The sequence below is a fragment of the Chroicocephalus ridibundus genome, chromosome 3 (genome assembly GCF_963924245.1).
Source record: "Chroicocephalus ridibundus chromosome 3, bChrRid1.1, whole genome shotgun sequence".
NCBI classification, from domain to species: Eukaryota; Metazoa; Chordata; class Aves; order Charadriiformes; family Laridae; genus Chroicocephalus; species Chroicocephalus ridibundus.
Genome location: NC_086286.1, coordinates 11,863,874 through 11,885,178, shown reverse-complemented (window position 1 = coordinate 11,885,178; position 21,305 = coordinate 11,863,874). Strand labels below are relative to the sequence as shown.

The 21,305-nt window shown below is 42.4% G+C and overlaps 1 protein-coding gene across 2 annotated transcripts in view; it reads right to left on the bottom strand.

The window, feature by feature from the left end:
* The window catches only part of ABHD12 (abhydrolase domain containing 12, lysophospholipase), a 40,539-nt gene that overhangs the window by 6,016 nt on the left and 13,218 nt on the right, over positions 1–21,305 (bottom strand). For both annotated transcript variants that reach the window (XM_063328004.1, XM_063328005.1), the window contains 6 exons: positions 13,003–13,127; positions 10,686–10,791; positions 8,166–8,285; positions 5,635–5,665; positions 1,475–1,520; positions 31–160 (listed from right to left, as the gene is read on the bottom strand). In XM_063328004.1, coding sequence (XP_063184074.1) covers positions 31–160; positions 1,475–1,520; positions 5,635–5,665; positions 8,166–8,285; positions 10,686–10,791; positions 13,003–13,127 — 558 coding nt within the window. The remainder of the gene's footprint in view (positions 1–30; positions 161–1,474; positions 1,521–5,634; positions 5,666–8,165; positions 8,286–10,685; positions 10,792–13,002; positions 13,128–21,305) is intronic.

Here is a 21,305-nt window from a genome sequence, read left to right as displayed (position 1 = left end):
TGCTAAGGCCCACTGAGATCAGATGCTTACCCCGTGCCCAAGGAGTGTCCCCATATATACACAGGGTTGTCTCCACTTCTTGCTTTTATCCAGTCGAAGACATGAAGGGCATCGTAGGTCATTCCCCTCTCTGATGGGCTGCCTATTGAATCGCCCCAGCCTGAAACACAAAACAGTCCCTCTGAGAACCGCACAAACCGGTCAGCAAAGCCAGCCAGCTCTCCCCACGCAGCTCACCTGCAAGTGCAAAGGGACCTGGGTCATAAACAGTTGCTGATTATTTCACCGTGCACCTCTACAATTTGGGGCAGAAAGCCACGGCTGATCCGCAGTCATTTAAACAAGGTAACTGCTGGCTGCCAAGGAGCTTTTGTGGATTTAGTCAAGAACAAAAACAAAAGCTGGATCTCCAACACTGCCACACTGTGTTCCTGCACCTACCCACCTGTAACAGCCCAGTTTGCAAACCTTAGCTGCTCTTGCATGCATGTAACCGATTTGTAACTGGAATCTCCAACAACATACGGATTGGATGCTTAGGGTCAAAATCCAAGCACGTTTCTCAAAGCTGTTGCAACATCAGTTTGTCCATACCATTCGATCAATGCCCTCAAGCAATTTTCCACCCTCCTGATTGTTTTGGCTCTATCACTATTGCAGCATGTCTACACATCTTATGCTAAAGCAGCAAGCATCCCACATCCCTTCTGATACCTAATAAGCAGCCCAACAAGCAGCTGCCAGCAGGACTGAAAAACAGGGCAAGCTCCTACAAATAAACCTCTCCCAGATGTCTTCTTGATAAAAATGTAACGGATTAATTCCTTTCCTGTTTCTCCAGTGGCATTACACTGCAGCCATGGCTTAAATACTAAGAAGGGAAAAAAAAAGAGCAGCAGATGCCTGACTGCTGGTGGCACAGAGTTGCAAAACGGTCATGGGTTCTGCCAAGGACATTACCAATTGTTAGCATTTGTTCTATGTCTTATTTCACCTATCAGCTTTCAAAAAGAAGTACAAATTCAGTTCCCTCTGTGACCCCAGGAAAGTCAATTAGATCATATCATATCCAAAAAGACTACATCTAGGCGGGCTTTTTAGTTTCCAGATGTGTACCTGGAGGATGCCTTCACTGGATGCTGTGACACCATATGTGCCTGGGTCAGCCTCTGCTCCTTAGCTCCTAAATCAACGAGCCCTGTGCATGAGGGCAGATAGGAGCGAGAGTCCACTGAGCTGGACATCAGGAAGCAGTGCTACACAGGAAGGCACTGGAAAGAAATTTCTGGAAGTTCTATGGATACCCATCGAGGAACAAAACAAAGAAATAACCACATCTAATTAGCTGGCAGCAAGCATTTATAAAACAATAGCTCCCCTGAGACCCAAAAAAAAAAAAAAAGGAGCAACTTCTTTGTTGCTCCTACAGAAAGAGACATCTAAAAGTGTTTCATAATAAAAGAAGTCCACATACCTCGATAATCAAACGTGACCACGTGGTACCCAAGGGAGCTGAGAACCTGGAGGGGAGAAAAACATGCAGAAACCCATCACAGAGACTCGCACAGCAGCCACGCACTTGCCTCAGGCCAAGGTGCAGGACTCTAATTTATAACACTATCAGCCTGACATGGTGAAGTGACAACTTACAGCTTTTTGGTGCAGCAGGCACAGAGCTTTTCAAACACTAATCATCTGAGCCCACTGGCTTTACTCCCTTTGTTTCTTGGACCTCATAACAGGCTCTCTTAGATGTTGATTCTCCCTTTAACAGCTTTGCCCTTAAGATCTGCAAATATCCTATGACTGTTTCCCCTACAAACACTTTCAGGTTTTGCCAGTGAAACAGTACGACTGCTTCATTTAGGTTATTCAAATTGGCATAAGCGTTAGCATAACACATAGGAGCCTGTTTCAGGTTTCAGCAGGCTTAAATATATACATCCAAAACATGCAACTGCTCTATGATGAAGATTTACGTTACAGCCAACGGAAACTCTAACAAAATCTGTTAAAAGCAAGCAAAAATACCCAACATTAGATCTACTTGCTTGGAAAAAGCGCCTTGGTAAAAACAATGCTAGCATTCCAAGCTATCATTGCTTGGTATGAACCTAACAGCTCTGTGGTAGATAAAAATCAACAAAAAGTCACAAAAAGATTAAAATGTTGTTGCTCTCATGGTCTATGTAGGGTACAGGATTAAGAAAAGCAATCTTAGTATTACACCGTACCCTAAATCATCTAATGACAAAAGGAAATCATCTCATATGTAAAACCAACACTTTATTTCTAGTGTAATTGAAATCTTAACAGCTGGAACAATTACTGTTACTAGTTCAGATGTCATTAGTACAGTAAAAAAGAGGAAAAGAGGACAACATAGAAAGGAGGGGTACTCAGGTAAGTTGGCAACTCAGCTCCTGTGCTGGGAGGACTACGATGGTGATGGTTTCTCCCGCTTCCCTCTAGGATCCACCTGGGGCTGATTTTCATACATTTCGGACACGCACGGGAAGTTTCTTTCTCTTCACTGGTCTGCAACTCCATCTTACATCACCAGTTACCTTACAGGGTGTGTTCAACATACATTGGACGTGTTCTCTTTGTTACCTGTCAACCTATTTTTGCCCAGCTTCAGGTCTGCATCTCTTTAGCTGATGACCGGCAGGCTGTGCCCAGCCTGGGGGTCTCTGAGGTCAGCCTGTGCCCCGTTCCATGCCTGCTCATGCCCCACTCCTCTGCAACGCTCCCTCTGTCCCCATCTCTGAGGTCACGCATCCCCCACACTAATAGCCTTTTCTGGTTTAGTCTTTTTTTTTTTTTTTTTAAAGTATTTTTCGTTCTTGTTTTTCCCCTTAGAATTAGTTCAGAAAAAGTCTCAGATGAAGCCAGTAAGATTTCAATTGGCTTTGCAGATAATAGGCATTTCCTTTGACCCTTAACAGGACATTTAGTGTAACAATGCCAAATGTTTTATTTATAGTAATTAATTAGGCTCCTATAACAATATCGTATTGTTTCACGTGCTACTATGAAGTTGGGTAACCTCATGCAGCGGGGCAAAAAAAACTCCGCGTGAGCTCTCCACTATCCCAGCACATCAGTGTAACAACAACTAAAAGCTTCACTGCTGAAGCCTCAGCGTACAAGTACGAAATGCAGAAGCAGCTTGCGGTAGTCTGTAATTGACAGTGAAGGTAGCTAAGAGACTAGGATTCTTGTCAGTTTTAAAAGGTTTTGAGTTGCATTATTCAAGCATGAATAATTTGGATAATGTGAATAACACAGTGGCCCTGAATACATTGGTAACTTTGATATCTGGAAGCCAGGCTTGAGCAAAGAATAACTGGACGCTTGCCCAGACTAGAGGAAAGTGTGCCCCTCAAAGCCAGTTCGTATCTGGTTACTGCTCCACTGCTGCTGCTCCTGCCGGCTTCCTCGTAGAATCACAGAACCATTTAGGTTGGAAAAGACCCTTAGGATCATCGAGTTCAACCATCGACTCCACTCTACAAAGTTCTCCCTTACACCATATCCCTTAACACAACATCTAAAGGACGGCTCCTGCTTCAGGTCACCGTCTTCAAACACACATTGACTCGGGCAAGAACGGTGTCGGACACATGCTGGTCACGGACTATGCAGCAGTAACAGTCTCAATTGTCAGCACTGCTGCTGAGAAAAGCTGCTCACATGAATCAATCACTCGGAAAGAAAAGACAGAGCCCTCTTAACAGTTATTATTTCCCTTCTGAGCCTCTTCTAGAGGGTTTCGCCTGATGCTTCCTGCCTACTTGCAGCACCAGGAAAAATGACCAACTAGGTCACCATACACAACAATCTCCTCAACCAACTTTCTGCAACTGAGCTCATCCTTTGTTCTTAAAGGAAAAGAAATATCAACTGCCTCCTTGGGGCTGTCAAACAGCATTTTCTAAGCGATCTGAATAAAAAAAAAAAAAAAAAAAAAAGACTTTGCGGCAGGGGATCTTGCATAAGGAGCTGCATTGCAATAATGTTTTATGAGTGCCAACACTCTGACACAAATGACAAAAATAAGGGAACGATTGTTAAATGCATAAGAAAAACACAGGCTCAGATCCCTCTGAAATGAGCCAGCAAAAATAATTATGTCTCTTTTAGAAACATGCGATACGAGACCAAGAAATTGTGCGTGAGAATTTCAGCCAAGAGAAAATTTAATAAAATAAATGACCTCAAAAGTCATTAGGCAAAAGACTTCAAGCAGCCGAAGTTGCCTGTTCTCACATAACACACCATGGTGCTACATCTGGGAAATTCACTGGGTTTTGTACAAAATCTTCAGCTTCAGATGGCACCACTCATACAAACGCACCGGGCCAAGCGAAAGGGGGAAACCCAGGCTGAACCTGAGTGCCTGACAAGCGATAAAGTAACCCCCACAGTGGCAATTTTGAAAATGTTTTATCGCAACAAATTGTTCTGTGAATAGGCAAGTACTACCTTTGTCACCCTGGCCAACTAATGAACCAATGGGGAAGTTTATACTGGCTCAGCTCCACATTTTGGCATTTAAAAGACCAAATGTCACCTTCAAATGTTTGAAGAGTGCAAGGAATTTGAGCTGGCCTCAATCCACGTAAATTTTCCCAGCAGCTGGTGATGTATGGCATCAGGTATGGCATCCTCGCAACAAAAACTGCCTCCCTGGGGCCAGAATTAGGGACGTCACCACAAGAGCGAAGAGCTTAGTACAATCTTCAGACGACAATTTAAGAAGGATGTGAAGGTCTCTGAAAGCGTCCAGAGGAGAGCAACAAAGCTGGTGAAAGGTCTGGAAGGAACGTCCTGTGAGGAGTGGCTAAAGGCTTTAGGTTTGTCTAGTTTGGAGAAAGGGAGGCTGAGGGGAGACATCTCTACAGCTTCCAGAGGAGGGGAAGCGGAGAGGGAGGTGCTGAGCTCTCCTCCCTGGGATCCAGTGACAGGATGTGTGGGAACAGTTCAAAGCCGCTCCTAGTGGGTTCAGATTGGACATTAGGAAGCATTTCTTTACCAAGGGCGGTCAAACACTGGAACAGGCTTCCTAGAGAGGTGGTCGATGCCCCAAGCCTGTCAGTGTTTAAGAGGCATTTGGACAATGCCCTCCATAACATCCTTTAACTTTTGGTCAGCCCTGAAGCGGTCAGGCAGTTGGACTGGATGATCACAGTAGGTCCCTTCCAACTGAAAATATTCTATCCTATGTTGGCAAATATATAGAGACTGGTAACATATGAAAGAATACTCTTAAAAGGTACCTTAAATTAGTACACTAATTTAATCAACCTAATTATGGCTGTGATTAAATAAAGCTTTTAGTTTTTCCTATAAACTGTGTTGTGAAAGTATTCCTGGCAAAGAACCTGGTTAGCTCAGTTGGAGCCGACAGTCAACAGCAGCAAATAAAAGACCTTTCAAATATCTTTTAATATGGGGAAGTACGCTCACAGCTTACAGACACCTTTTCCCATACACGCTTCCTATCTAGAGGAGGCTAAGAGCCCTACGCTATCTGCCTGTTGGCAATGGGCTGCAACGAGCAGTCTTCTCAAGTCTGTGCACATCTGATGTGTTAACGCAACCACTTGGACAACACGTGCAGCCACTTACCTTGTAAAGCTCCACGCGGTGATCTCCTCCTCTGGCGAAAGTGATTCATGAAGAGAAAAGGAGGAGAAAAAAAAAAAAACACAAACAAAAAAACCCACATGTGAACATTCCAGAAAGAGACTCTCCCAATTGCCTCAGGCTTCCCAGTTTAACACAAACATGCCAAACATAAGAAACACCATAACTGCTTTGTCACAGGCTTCAAGGAGACAGCAAGGCTTTGCTGAGCTATGCAGGACATAGTTTTAAAACCAACTTCTCCCTATAAATCTCTTCTCACAGCAGGTAAAGATGAACTTTTCAACCCACCTTGCTATCTGCCTTTTGCAAACCCTGTAATATATCCAAACCAGCCTGTCCCTGTTGGCTTTGCAGACCCTGTGCTCCTGCCACCAGTGCCGCTCCAGCCAGTAATCCCTGCTCTCCAAGGTGTGATGCCCTCAGCAGAACTCACCACGTTAACCCAAGCAACTGACCCCTTGGATTTTCTCATCTGGCTCCAAGCACAGAAAGACATGTGCAAGAGACTGAGCAGAGAAAACCAGAGTTGAACACTGTAAATAAGTCCAGGGGAAGAAGCTGCTTTAATATCTCTTTCATAAATTGAAATCTAGATGATAAAATAGAAAGCAGTGTGAATGTGCCATTACATGCTTTAAAATATAACAACAACATGATATGGCTAATCCACACTCAAACTTCAGTCTTGTATTGACATAAAATTAGATTTACTCCTGCACTCCTATGAAAACTCTAGAGCACTACGATTGGTTTGGTCCCAGCAGCCTCTAAAGCAAAATGGGATTTTCCAGACCTCCTTTAAGAACACATGCACTTGCCAGCCAAAAGCTGTCAGCTCCAATTGTACTACAAAATACCTAACGCAGCCAAAAACTCTCAGGGCAAAACGCAAGGGGTTGCTTGTAAGTAATTCTGAATCACACAAGTCTGAGGAAGAGGATGCGCTTGCTTGAAAAGTCACCCTTGATGTGCACATGTTGGTGCCTTTTCATGCATTCCTCAAAGTGCAACAGAGGAATTTTTTCTAAAGGGATCAGGTAAACATAACATTTTTGCTTCAGCTCCAGGCCGCTCAGGCAAACCAGAAAGCCAAGGCAGTGCCTTTTACTTATGGTTAATGCAGCCTGCATCAATAAAGCAGCCCTTTCCCCAGAGAGACTGAATATGCAGTGCAGAAACATATAGCAATACATATTAAAGCTGAAATGGCAAAGCCAATACACCTCCAGCTTCTCCAGAGTAAAGTGAAGTGAAATATGTAACTGATCGATAGCTCAGTACTTTATCTCTGTAGCACTTGGGGGAGCCAAGAAATAAATCTAATCAATACGCACATAACAGAGATACTGGTCCCAAATTACCACCATTAAGCTACAGAATAGATTCCATTAGTATCATTTACTACACGCAATAAAGGCAAGCAAACAAGCAAAGCAGTATTTGAAAAATAATGCAACAATTTGATTAAACCTTGTAATGCATCAGCACAAGAAGACAAAGTCAGTTTCCAAAGACCCATCTGCTCGTGCATTTCCTGGCATGCATCTTCCACACCATGGCCTTATACCAAAAAAGAACACTACTAAAACAAGAATTTAGGTGCAAAAGGGTAACGTTCCTCTGATGTAAAAGCTAGTAAGCCTTCACTACCAGCACAGTTAAAATCGAGTTTATCTGCTTTACATCACGGAACTTGTATTCCTGCAGTGTTTCTGCTCTTGCAGCGTATCTATGAACAGACAACAGATCCAGACGAACACGCACTAGCACTCAAAACTCAGACAGGGCTTGATACTCTTTTCAACATGTGTATTAGTAAGGAAAAAGACCACATTCTAATAACTGAACTAAAGCACTGTATCACGCAGAGATGTGGCAGTTAAGAACACGATTCTGAGAAACATTCAGGAAGTTTCACACTGCACTAATGGTTTTTAGCATCCAGCAAAGTACAGAGAAACCACCTAATTCTTTAGCTGATACGCATGGTCAAGTTAACGAATTTTAGAAATGCTCCTGTTCCAGACAAATGGCCTGTACATATGCAATAGTGGAACAAGACCAGCACATTACCTTCCTCTTTCCGTCTGATTTTTCTTCCTCAGAATGCATTAACTGCTAAAATAAGCTCACAAAAGGAACTGGAAAGTTTAACGCATGTAAGTCACATCTACAGAAGCACTAATACTACCTCATGTATTGATTCAGAGACCACTATATACTGAAAAGAAGTACTCCTCCCTACCTGATCTAGTATCACAGCCTTCTGGCTTCTGGCAGACAGAGGATACAAGGTAAACTAAAATATCAGGTGTCTCTGGTAACTGCAATAAATCTATCCCCTCATTCAATAAATGGAGAGGCATTTCTTAAAACATGCTTTCCTTTTAAAAGAAAGGACAAGCATCAACTGCTTTTAAATTTTATTTTGCTTTTAATCAATGTGTTGAAACTGTGGCAAGCCAGGAAAACACAGCATGAAACAAAGTCGTCACTGTTTTGTGCCTCACCTTGTTCCCGCATTGCCGTGCAAGTAAAGGATTACAGGATGGCTGGAACCCAGAGCATCTTCAAACCATAACTGGTCCTTCCCTCGGGCATTCTTCCATAAGGCTGCAGGGACCGTGTGCCTGTATACAGAAGGAAAAATTACATTTTTCTGTTGCTACTCAGTATCTGCCACTCAAATTTTGAGGTTTTCTGATCAACTCATTAACTCAGGACTACATACCTCACACACAATTAGCTGACAAATGGACAAATTTAAAAGGCAGCGGCTAGGATTATTTCTACATTTTCACCTCCACCACCGTTGCCTTCAAAACTCAGGGCTGTGCAAGGCATGAAACTTCACAGGCAAGCCCAAAGCACAACTACCGAACTTCCTGCTGTTCTGAACAAAGAATCTCGATTCCTCAGTTTTTATGGCACTTAATTACTTCAATTAACATACTTATACACCATAAACAAGATTCACAGCTAGGTCAGCAGATATTCAGAATAATCACCGAAGTCAGCTGTTTTTGAAAAGACTGTTTGGTGAGCAAGAGGCATATCTGACCCCATAGTTGATTTGGGGAAAAAGAGGGGCACAGGGTCTGATGAGAAAATCGTGTATTTTGTTTTCAGACACAAGGTTCTTGAACGTATAATACTTTAGCTAGAAAAGCTACAATCTACAAGAGCCAGGAGGTTTTTTTAACTCCCAGCTGTTCTTCTGTAGATAACATAGCTGGGCAGCCAGTTAGGAAGGATTCAACACTGATGGAATGGAAAGCGGGGAACAACAGACTGAAGAGAACGTAGGCAGTTAAATTGGATAATTACTCTAGAAGACAAACACTGAAGGCGAGTACATATCCACAACCATCTCAAATCATTGAGAAGGGAGCCAGCTTACAGCTGTCAGAAGTAACTTGAGTACACACATGCCTTTCTCCTTGGAAGAAAGACAAATTCCATGTACACAACTTCCTCTCAGATGTAAAGCTCGGAGGACAAACCAACACAGGGGAAAACAATGTAAAAAGTCTACTTGCATGCATGCATCCAGCAGACGTTGAGCTCTTGAGGAGGAAAAAAGCCCCAATAACTGTAGGACTCAACTTCTCCAACTGTTCTGCCTCAAGACTTTTGCAAGCTTATGAACAAAGCACGCTGAGGACTTTGTTTCAGAAGTACACCGAACACAAGATCTTAACACTGGCATTAAAGGAAGGCCCCAAACTTTCGTGAAAAGTTCTCTCACGAGTATCAAGAACAATGACTCTGAATCGCCGCCACAAGCTGGAAGTTCTGTTTCAGTAAAAGTGCCCAATACACTTGTAAGGGAAACAAAATAAAAACCTCAAGACTGCAATCTAAACTTATTCAACAGCTTAGCGGGTAGAATTTTAATTGTCCAAGTGAACACACAAACTATTATTTATCAGCCTACCCTGGAAAGACTGAATTTCCAGCTTGTAAACACGTCTTTCACCAAATTTCACTTAAAGGGAAGGAACCATCTTTACGTATCAGGATATCACTGTTCCATTCAAAAGGTCATATACACCCAAGTGAAGAGAAAATTTCTACTGCCTTAGTGGGCACATACGAGTTACACACACATAACTGAAAACTCCAAATCCTACAGCTTACAAATCTAACATGTATTAAGGAACAGTCCCTTTCCCCCTACACCTGACACGGTGTCTAGCCTTTTTTACACGTTTGCTGCTCTTGCATGTATATATATAAACTGCAGGCACTTCTTTTTCTTCAAAGCTAACAGGAACTCTTCCATGGCTTTAAAACTCCTGGTGTTGAGACGCAATAGAAAGTGATGATGAGAAACAGATGCAGAAGCTGGTTTCAACTGGTCTAATAATATAGGAAGTACTGAAAGCAGACCTTTTCAGACAAAGAACCAGTCATCTGTGCTGATCATGGGTAAGAAGGAGCTAAAATGAATTGCCCTTGCTTGGGACCAGAAAATCTTCTTCCTGAGGAAGAAATGACAAGTGAGCTCTGACACTGTCACTTGTTTTTTTATGAGTGTAAACTGTGTGTTCCTTTCTCACCCACTCTCCAAACATTACATATGTTTTATATACAGAATATTCTTCCTCCTACTCTGAACACTTTGATCCTGTTTTCCTATCTTCCCCCACATTTATTTTTGCAAAACAAAATATGAACAGCAGTTGAATGACAAAACTTCTAACTCCTTGGGTCTTGTCTGATACAGAGGCACGATCTTTGTAGCAATGCAGACGTGTAACCTCTATGATTCCAAATTATGAAGTTTCTCTGAATGCACAGGTTGTCCAGTTGTGTTTCATGCATTACTGATCCGAGTTCAGACGAGCTCAAGAGATTTGCATACTTTACAACATGAACTCGGTCACTTGGCAGAAGAAAACACAAACATCCACAAATCAGCGCAGGCGACGGTTGTCACGTGCACAGCAAAAATACTGCATAGGCAACACTGAGAATGAAAAGGATAAAGATGCGCAGCACGTACTGCACAGAACAGGCTTCCTTACCAGACGCCGATGGTTACATCCTCCTCTGGCTGCAGGTAGTAATTACAGGTGTGGTTTAAACCTTGATCCTGTGGTCTTTTCAAGTCAATGAAATACGGGACCCTCACTGAAATACCAAAACGGAAAAAAACAAAACCAACAGCATATGAAACCTTCTAAATTTTACCTTTATTTTCTTACAAAACTGCTTTACCAAGGCACTGGAGAGTTGTACAAACTGGTCCACTCCGCTGGGAAGACCTTACTCGTTTTGTGTGAAAGGATGAACTGGCTACAGCTGTGACTAAAATATGAACATCAAAGAGAGCAAGGTAAGAAGGCACAAGCAACCATCAAAAAAAACAGGGAGCAGGCTAAAGTTAAGAGGTGGGGAGATAAAGCTTCCTGTGACACACATTTAACCATTTCTGCCCAGTCTGCTTTGTGAATCTCCCAGACACAGGGATAGTCACTCCTGCTGCATCAATGGGGTGGGTTAGCTGATTTGGCAAACCTCGTACTGTTTGCATTGTAGCTGTAACAGAAGTTACTGATGGGACAACCTCCCTGGGACAAAGGGTGCATCCCGGAGCTGTAAGGTGTCTCAGGATGACGTGTGGTTTCAGCCACTATAATGCAATAATCTAAAGGAGATACGGCATTATAGCAGCAGACACCACATTGCTCTTGTCCTGTAAGACTAAGATAAATTGTGTTTAACAACGTCCTCCTGGGCCTTTGAGGAGGATATGCAGTTCGTTAGCCCACTCTCCAAAGACTATCAAATAATTGCCATATCTCTCAAACACTGCAGCATTAAAAAGACATGTCAGGCCGGAAACTCCACCTCTTCAGGAAGAGATCCCTGAAAACAAAATCATTACACCTCAATTCACTCTTCCAAATGTTTTATGTTCCCTAACTTATATAACACAGTTGTTTATTGCTTGTTATATTCAATGATTCAAACGAGCAACATCAGGAAAGTCAAACATCCAACATTTTCAGCATTTTGTTTTCCATTGCTTGGTTCACAAGCTACATCTCAGACACTGTGCAATGTGCTAAATGAGGGGATGTGCGTACACAAAAGATGTCTGAAGAGCATTGGTTTATACTCAGAAGATGAAAAAACAAAACGACAGGGCAAACCCTACACCACTCCTCTGCAGGAGAAATGCCACTCTCCAGTGGAAAAGAATTGCTCAAACATGCCAACGTACTTCTAATAAGGGTGTTAAAATGCACTTTGTATTAAGGCAAATAGCTTTTCATGGGAGCACTGTCACAAGTGAAATCTGATTGCCGTTATATAAAGCAGTGGGAACAACGCTACAGTGATATTACTGCAGGTATTAGTGCAAGAAAGAATTATGGGACTATTTCACTCATCACTTGGGAATGAATAGAGGTAGGAACTTCAGGGAGACCTAACAAAGCTCTGCAAGGACAAATGCAAATAATCACTGAAAAAGCAAGGTGATGAAAATGGAAGTAACCTGCATTATTCACATTAGTCAGTTCTGACAATCCAGGCCCAAGAGCTGGCCCGTACATGTGCACAGTTCGCAGTGACCATGATCCAAGGTGTTAAAATATACACAGCATACAATTCAAATGACAGAAGTTCTATAAAAGCAACACATCTGTAGTTGGTCCTTCCAGACAGAGCTTCTACAATCAGAGGAAGATATTTTTCAAAACTTCATTACAAGATACAAGCGAGTTTTAAAGACAAAATTTAGATCACAAAGAAGTATCTCCCACACAGTGATGCTCTATTTTTTTTCTATCCTGTGGATGCTCGGGCCTCCTCAGGCGACCTGGGAGCTGAGCCAGCTTGTCAGACCCACTGTACCTCCAGTCTGACCAAATGCAAAGGCCAAACAGACACAACGGAAACATTCAATCTGACTGCACGAACTGGTCTCTTCTGCACCAACCTGAATAGTCTCCTAAAATGCTTTCAGGTGAAGAGTCAGTGCCTGGAAAACAATTCACTGGATTTAATCTCACTTGCTTGCTGTCTAACCGTTCAACTTTGTTGAACCCTTTGGAAAAATGCATTCGACATATTGCACAGTCTTCCTCAAGGAGACCCCTTCGGCTGAAAGTTGGCTTCGGTTTGGTCACTGTATTTGTATAAAGACATTCTACAAGACCACTAGGGCCACAGAGAATGCTTTCCAAACCATAGTTTGGAGAGCTTACAACATGTGAAAGTTCACATCCTTCACAAGCTGTGCACATGGAGGGTGAAAGTGACGGCAGACAAATGAAGGATAAAGACACTCCTCTCCTTCACCCCTCATCCATCCCGACAGACTGAGTCACTTACCAAAGTTTAGGAAGACCAGCTTCGCCTGAATAGCAGGGCAAAGTTTTACTAGAAATGGAATGGCTATGTACACTCCCAGCAACCAGATTATTAACTTCCGCAATCGAAACCATAATCCGTATCGCCTGTATAAAGGATAAAGAAAAAAAAAAAAGAGAGAGAGAGAAAAACAGACCTGAATACAGTTGGAATTTTATGAAGCAATTTTCACAATGATCTCTGTGCTTGGTGTATTTGAAAACCCGGTCGTTTACTCTTTAAACAAAACTAACTTTAAACAGCTTGTGTAGCCTCAGTTGTTTGAGAGAAGCAGAAGCAACCAAACTGTCAGCTGAAGATACGCAGCTTAGAAAAAGAGAACAGAAACTCCCCAGTGATTACATTTTAAAACATTCTGTAACAAAGAGCTTTTTTCTGCTGATTTAACAAATTTCGGGATCTCTAGAAATGCGTATCACATGTTTGTCTCCAAAAAGTAGCCTGACTGCACTTCCCATTTAAATCACTATCAGCAAGATTTTGTTCAGTTAGATTTTTCACATATTTTGAGGAACTATGTGTAATAAGACTGATAGAATTACACATAATCTCACGTACAGACTGGAACACACATTCTGCCTTGTCCAGCTAAAAGGGTTCATACCTCTCAATGCCCCCGAAAGCAAATCTTTCTAAGTCACAAAATATGAAATTTCTTATCTGCGGCATCATTCTCTAGGAGTCCAGACTGAGTTTGGAAAAATTGCCCCAACACTCTATTTATATTTTCTCTTAAGTATTCTGATTGGGAAGAGTAAGCTACAAGAAAAAAAAAATCCACCATCAACAAAAAAAAATAAAATCAAAGGATCACATAGCAGCAGTTAAGCAATTTCTCTAAAAATATACTTTGTTGCCTCAGAATAATTACCACATACACACTCATATATGTATATATATGCATGTATGTATATGTAAAGGTGTACTTCTAATGATCTAGTTGATTAGCATTTTATGGGCAGAAACACTGAGGCCCTCGACTGGCACTGCAATCAAGAATTATAACGCATGTAAACTCTTCAGGCAACACAACTTCCTTTGCTTTCCAGCAGACAGTCTTGAGCAGGAACCACACTGCACGCCAGTGACTGACCAGTTCTTGGTATTGGGAACTGCCGGCAGCTGAAAGCAGAGATCAATTTTTTCCAAGAGGCATGAAATTATTAATCTCCCATTTGGCAATTTTAGGAGCTGACACACTGAGCTTGCTCCACACTAGTGCCAAGAGTGTTTTAACACTGTCAGCTAGTTGCAACTATCAAATAGAAAGCCTGAAGACCTCTTTTTTTAAACGTTTCTACAAGAAATCCAAGAGTACAGACAGAACTGGGATGAAAATAGTTTAATCATGCACCAAAATCTTCAAGATTTTAACAGCTTTTGTAGCCCTAAACTAAACCAAGACTCTCAGGAACAGTTTTTCAGCACAGTGAAAAAGGAGACATATCCCCCCCCCGCCATCCAGCTAAGTTGTCATCATGATTACCAGGGAATAGGCTACCCTATTCATCCAAAACGTGTCTCCATCACACTACTGCTGACCTACAAGTACCTGTCTCCTCTCACCCAGAAACCATATTCTGGACTTCAGAAACATCTACCATCAAAATCAATGCACTTTTCTTGACGGGCTAAAGGCACTGCCATTTTCCAAGAGGGGGAAAAAAAATAAAATATTATTAAGACACTTCCAGCCAGCTCTGGCTGCAAGGAGCCCATGTCAAAAGGTTCAACAGATTTTAATACTTCCCATGGCAAACCTGACAATGAAGAAGTGAAGAAAACCAGCAAGGCTTCCAGTGACATTTCGATACCTCAAGCCCAGTTTCCTAAAGTATTAAGAAAAGCAGAAACAGCAAAGAGCTGGCAGAGGAAACAGTACAAAACAGGGGCTTTAGAAGAACATGAGTGAGTACCAAAGCCTTAGACTGACCCACCTCTGCCCCACGGAGAGCAGCAAACACACGAGGCGGTGGCAGCGGTCCTGAGTACACAAGCAGTAACGAGCAACACAGAAAGCCTGCCTACGAGTTGTGGTCTTTGAGAGGCGCCCAGCAGCCCTACTCCAGAGCCAGGGTCTGCAGAGCGATCCACTGTGAAGCGCTGTAAGGTCAGCTAAATACACGCGCAAACCCCGCAACTTTGGAAAGAAACACACGACGTTTTGCTGGGGCTAATCACAGCTCTCCACTCTCACATTAAAACCAGCTTTCCGCAACCACCCCCACATTAGCACCTACTGCCTATTTCAATCACTGGAACGGGTTTGTGGAAGAGAGGGGAGGAGAGATCACTGAAGGGTAGCCGACATTCGGTCGCTGAGCAATCAGGATATAATTTAGCTCTCTTCAACAAGAAAAGTGTGTTCTTTTCGTTAACACTTGTTGTCTCGTTTGGCTGGTTGCTCAGAGTTAACACCACCCTGCAGTTTCCCCTTGCCTCACACTTGAGAGGTGACTCTGGCATCACCACCCTCCCACCGAGAATGGTAACACGGGTGAGCACCCAGGCAGGATGGGGCTTTCCAGCAAGCTGTCCCGCCTGGGGCTGAGATCCTGCTGCAGCCGAACAGAGCTCTCCCGGGGGACTTCCGCACACGCCAGGATTTCAGTCCTACAGAAAAAAAAAAACAAACAAACCTACTTGTTTAGAAAGGGACCAGAGTCAGGTCTGAACTCCTCCAGGCACAACCAGAGCACAACAAAACACAGGCTCTTCAGATGTCTGGGTTGCAACAGCACTTAGCATGACCCTGCCACAAGCTGGAACCAGGAACAGAAAACGCTGAAGATGCCATTGTCTGAGCAATGCTGTCAGAGCTCGGGAACGATTTCAGTTTCCCCTTTTTTGGAATCTGAACCAAGAAGTATCTTCCTTTGCTCTGGCACCCCACGCCAAATGCTAATTGGTAATGTGACATTTACACCTCATCTCCAGGGAGATGTCTACTTAAAATGCAACCAGGGCAAAGCCCTCTATCCATCAACAACCAGCTCCTCTTCTGCTGATAAATCTAAGACAACGTGCTGAAGTACAGGCACTGTAAAATTATGAGGTAAGCCTTTAGTGAGCAATTTAGCTAAATTGCTTGCCTTGCAGAAAAGCTATCTCAGGAAAAAAATGCCCTGCACATGGAGCTTTTGGTATGCTCAGGCAACAGCAGCAGCAACATACTTTTCACCCCCTTTTCACCAAGAAATTAAGTCGGTCTTAGCGTTGGAAAATACAAGTAAGTTGGAGAATAATCAGCTGCAAACCGAAGACACTGAAGAATATCATAAACAGATTTCTGGGAACAATAAAAGTAATTTCTAAAAAACCAAAACAACAAAAAAAACACCCCACATCAACCCCAAACACCCAACCCCAAGTCACCCCAAATAAAAAAAAAAAAAAAAAAAACCAAAACGCGCAGACATCACATTTTTTCTTTTCATTCACCAAAGGTTTTTGCCTAACTCCTGGGTTCTATCCAAACGCAGGCAAAATCTGAAGCAGTTTTTGCATCACACAGGCTTCTGAAATGGATGTAAAAAATACATTCTCTCTTCAGACATACTTAAATCTGAAAGAAGAAAGTCTTTGCTGCAAGTGTGATACCAGAAACAGAAAATATTCCTGTTAATTTACACCTGGATGAAGGTCCTATATTCACTCAGACCAAGCATATTTTGCATTTGGGCAGACAATAAGAGTATCTGGCCTGCGAGAAGGAGCTGGAGGTCCTCTCACGACAGCTTCTCCAGAGCGTGCCATCTTTACTCTACCAGTGCTAAGGGAACTGCAGGCACAAACATCCTTCATCTCACCATGGAAAACAACTGCCTAACTAATATTTAAGTGCTGCGCTGTCACACAACAGGGATTTCAACCCGTGGTCCACAATCACAGTGTGTCTGCAAAGAGCAACCAAGGCAAGCAAATTCACTATGGGCATCTTTCAACTCACAGTACTGGTGTTCCCCCCTCCTCTCCAGCAACTTTGTGAGGTTTCATGAACAGAGAGTGCCCGATGACCACACTGCTGTGGCATGTTCTGCGTACAGATTCAGATTAAAATAATTTCCCCTGAGGAGCACCTGAATCACTTCTGCATCAGAAGAGCGCCAGAAGAGTTTCTACTAGGATCTCCTTATCAGCTCTGCTACAAGGGTGAAAGAGCAAGCCAAGGGTGAAACAAGAGACTCGCATCAGGAGAGCCGCAGCAGAGTAAGAACAGGACAAAATTTATCAGAAACACGCACACTGAGCTTGCATTCCCAAACGACCTACAGACAAATGCACGTACAGCTCACAGGGCCATTGTCATCTAGCAGAGGCAACAATAAAAGAAAATGCTCACAGACACCCAAGTACCAGACTCCATCTACTTTTGTTCAGTGAATGCTGTTTCTCTTGCGTGCTCTGGTGTCCTTCTTATCATCAGCTGTTCAAACTGCAAACTGGCAATCCTTTCACAGCAGGAATTCAGAGCACAGGATGTTGAGAGCCAAGACCATTTTCATTCTTGGTCACGCAAAGGTACCTCCTGATTACCAGGTGACTAAAGTGACTTCTAAAATGCTAGAGGAAGAAATAACTAACATGAATAATGGCATAACAAGAACATGTTCCCCCCACTTCTCTAATGGAAAACATTTTTTTTAAAAAACCCAATACAGTCCTCCCCACAAACAACGGTCAAGAGCATAATAATCAGGAGGTAGACAAAGCCATGGGCAAAGGATTCAAAAAAACTGAGGGTGAAAGGGAATTTAAAGGATTGGAGTGAGTTCATTTGGGTACACAGAGTTGTTCTACAACCAGGAAACTACATCTGAGCCCCAAGGCATACAGGGGCATGCAGAAACAACACAGCAGCCACGCACAGGGCAGGACAGCCCACACATCAGGTCACTGGCAAGCCTTCCAGCCTTCCTTGCTAGCCTTGCTTTAAACAAGAGATGGATCCTAGCCCAGGTAGGATCTTCAAGAGCTTTCATCTTCCCTTCCTACAGGAAGTCTGGACGGTGGTGTTGCACAGGGTGCCTCCTTCCTATAAGTCCTGACGGGTGAAAGGATCACCCGATCTTTCTTCTCCCTCCACACAGGCCATCTGAACCACCCAAGCTGATTAATCTTTTGTTTTACTTCACTGGTTCCCTGCCAAGAAAATAAAAAAAGGAAAAAAAACCTACGAGCCTTCCAACTGTGTAAAAGCACATTCAGAGAGAGCTTCTCAGCTCCTGAATGGGAGCTCACAGGCAGGCGATGGGTCTCTTCTGCACTCAGAAGTGTTACCAGCAGCTTTTGGACAGCTTGTGCAGTGATATGCAACAAAGCAATTTTCCACTACAAGATTAATACGTGTCTTTTGCTCCTCTAGTTTGTTGCAAAACCTGCTTTATGTGCAGCCACATGCAAACTGAAAAGATGCTAATGTCAAAGGGTTTGTCCCCTCCTGGTTTCTGTGCACAGTGAACCAAGTTGCATAGGCAAATAGGCAACCACGTGATTCTTTTATTTTGGGCCCAGCTATATGCAGAATTCTCCTCAATGAAAAAATCTGCAGCCAAGCCTTAATTCTGCTTCACTGGAGGCACTGTATAGAGAGCAGGGAGTTTGAACTATAGAAAATTCATCCAATCCTTAAAACAGATCTTCCCCTGGATTCATGAAAGCCAGTGGGAATACAGCAGTATTTGCCAAAACTCTTAGTATCTGAGCAACCGATCCCTCCCTTTGGCATTAAGATCCTTTTTAACTGGATCAGTTCACTGTAAAACAACTGAAAAAGAAAAACTAAAGGCCTCAAACTCATCTTGCTGTTCTAGGGATTTAGCAATCATCTAAAAAAAGAAAATCATAAACCACAATCCTGAAAACAAGACACAAATGTAAAGGCATTATTCATTTTTTTCCAAGCTTGCTTCATAAAACAATCCCAAAAATCATGGACATAAACTGCACGGATATCTGCATCTTCAGAGACTTTTAGTTTCAACCAATTCTTTAAAATCTCTGCTCTTGAAAAGATCTGAAAAACAAGAAGAAAATTAGCTCTGCCAGATTCCTTTGCCATCTCCTTAAAATCTTGAACCTTTGCTCCTTCTGAAGAAATATTCTAGTCTCTCTCCCAAAACCTAAACTGCAGTACAGAATCATCACTTCAGCACTTCATCAAAAGAATTAAGATACTACAATACAAAGAGCTGTGCAGAGCATATTGTTAAAAGGGTAAAGGACTTAACGATTTTGTAAGCATCCAGCAGCAGAATAAATCGTTACCGACATGTGCCATGTCTGTGAAGGACGCTATTTACTTCCTGATGTTGCAAAAGATAACACGATCTTTCAGCTACTGGGATGAGACAGAAAAGGTTGTGTATCTGCTTGTTCTCTGATGGCCTCTATAATTCAGGTACAAATCTATCTGCACATAAAACCAAGCATTAACAGCAAGAGTTGTTAGATCTTTTACTGGGAAGTATTGGTCAATTAATACAAGGTAAATTTCCATTCCACACCATCAAAGGTACAAAAGATGCAACAGGCAAATTCATACCTGATCCTACAGCTTTCATCACTGTAGCATCCCAAATGTTCATCATTTGATTTAAGAAAAGCATCTGAAATCAGGGATTATTTTAGTTACATTATAAATACATGAACAGGAAAAAGGTTATAAGAGATCCTGAGAAGTAAACCAGTCCTTTCCTTCACCCAACAAAGGACACACTGCCTAAAAAAGTTGTCTGCTTCGTTCCTCCCATCAACTCCTGGCAAAGTGTAACAGCCCACACTTCATGAACACCCCTCTGGCGATGCAGAGCTGAGCTAGACAGACTAAAGTTCACCAGGTTCACACAACAAATCGGACTAGATGACTTCTCACTGAACAGTGACTTTTCCTAGATAAAGAGAAGTCTACCAGAGTACTTCAAAAGCTGAATAAAGATTTAGCCGGCAGGCGGAGACAGAAAAAGCTATCCAAATTTCAAAATCCAGCTAAGCTACTAAATGCTCCTGTTTACACCAATGAGAACATGAGAGAGGGGGGTGAAAAAAAACCACTAAGAACACCTTCATAAGGTGTTCGCCTGGCCTTAAAAAGACAGGATGGAGCAAGGCATTCAAGCCTTCACTGGCAGAGACCCAGCCCAGGAAAAGCTACTCCACTCCATAGTTCCCACCAGCCTACTTAGTCTGACTGTACCCAGGGGCAAACAGTTGGACGTTCTACTATTTCTCTTTTTAATTAAAAGACAAATTAACAAGAATAATTGACTTAATAAGGCAGTGGAAAGGCAACTAATTTAAAGCCTACAGGGTTTCATAAAAAAAAAAAAAAAGAAAAGAAAGGCAAGCTGAGTTTTTTTTGAGAATGTTTTCAAACATGCAAGCTCCACCTTCAGGTTCCTCTGAATATATGACAACTTATTTTTCAGACAGACACACCACCAACAGTGACAGAAAGTGAAAGTGTCCCAACAGAGGCAAAAGCTCAAAACCCAGCATTGTCAAGATGTCAGTACACCCATAAAACTTTCTGAGTTAGCATTTGGCAGGAAACGGAAACTGTTGTAACCACAGAAAAACACTGTTACATACTGAAATTTATTCTTTTCTTTGCTGCTATTATAGCAAAACTTGGTTTTTTTCCTTTTTTTTTTTTTTTGCTGAATAGTATGTTGTACTTCTAAAGCACAGCAGAAAGCTACCATAAGCACTGGCTTATTTCTCTGTTCATAGTAGTATCACAAAAAGACAGTGAAAGCTGCATACACAGCTCCAAAGAAGTGCTGCATGTCAGCAAACAGAACCAGAATATTTTGTCTATGTGCTAAACCGCACTTTCAGCATCCCACCCCTTATTTTCTATTAACAATGTCCCACGTAACATCAACTAAATTCCTACTGGTGCTGCCTTCAGTTTGCCCTACCTGATTTCTATCACCTTTAAAAAAATCCCCCCACATCACCTTTCAGTCAGAGAAGTCACCTAAGTTCATCTGACAAACTCTGCATTGGAAAACTACACGGTTTATACCACTTTCCATTCACTTGCATACCTATGCAGCCTGAAGCTGGCAAATGCTAATGCGTCCACAAAAGAAAATTAATCATAGGAAAGACCTGAACCTGTATCCATCTCATAGCAGATACATGCTATACAGCAGATACATATAAAATTAGCTTTTCAAATTTATCAGTCTGTAGAGATGGTTTAGCCGCCATGGTAGAAAAGCCTGTCCAAAGAAGGAGCCTCCAGGACCTTTTCATTT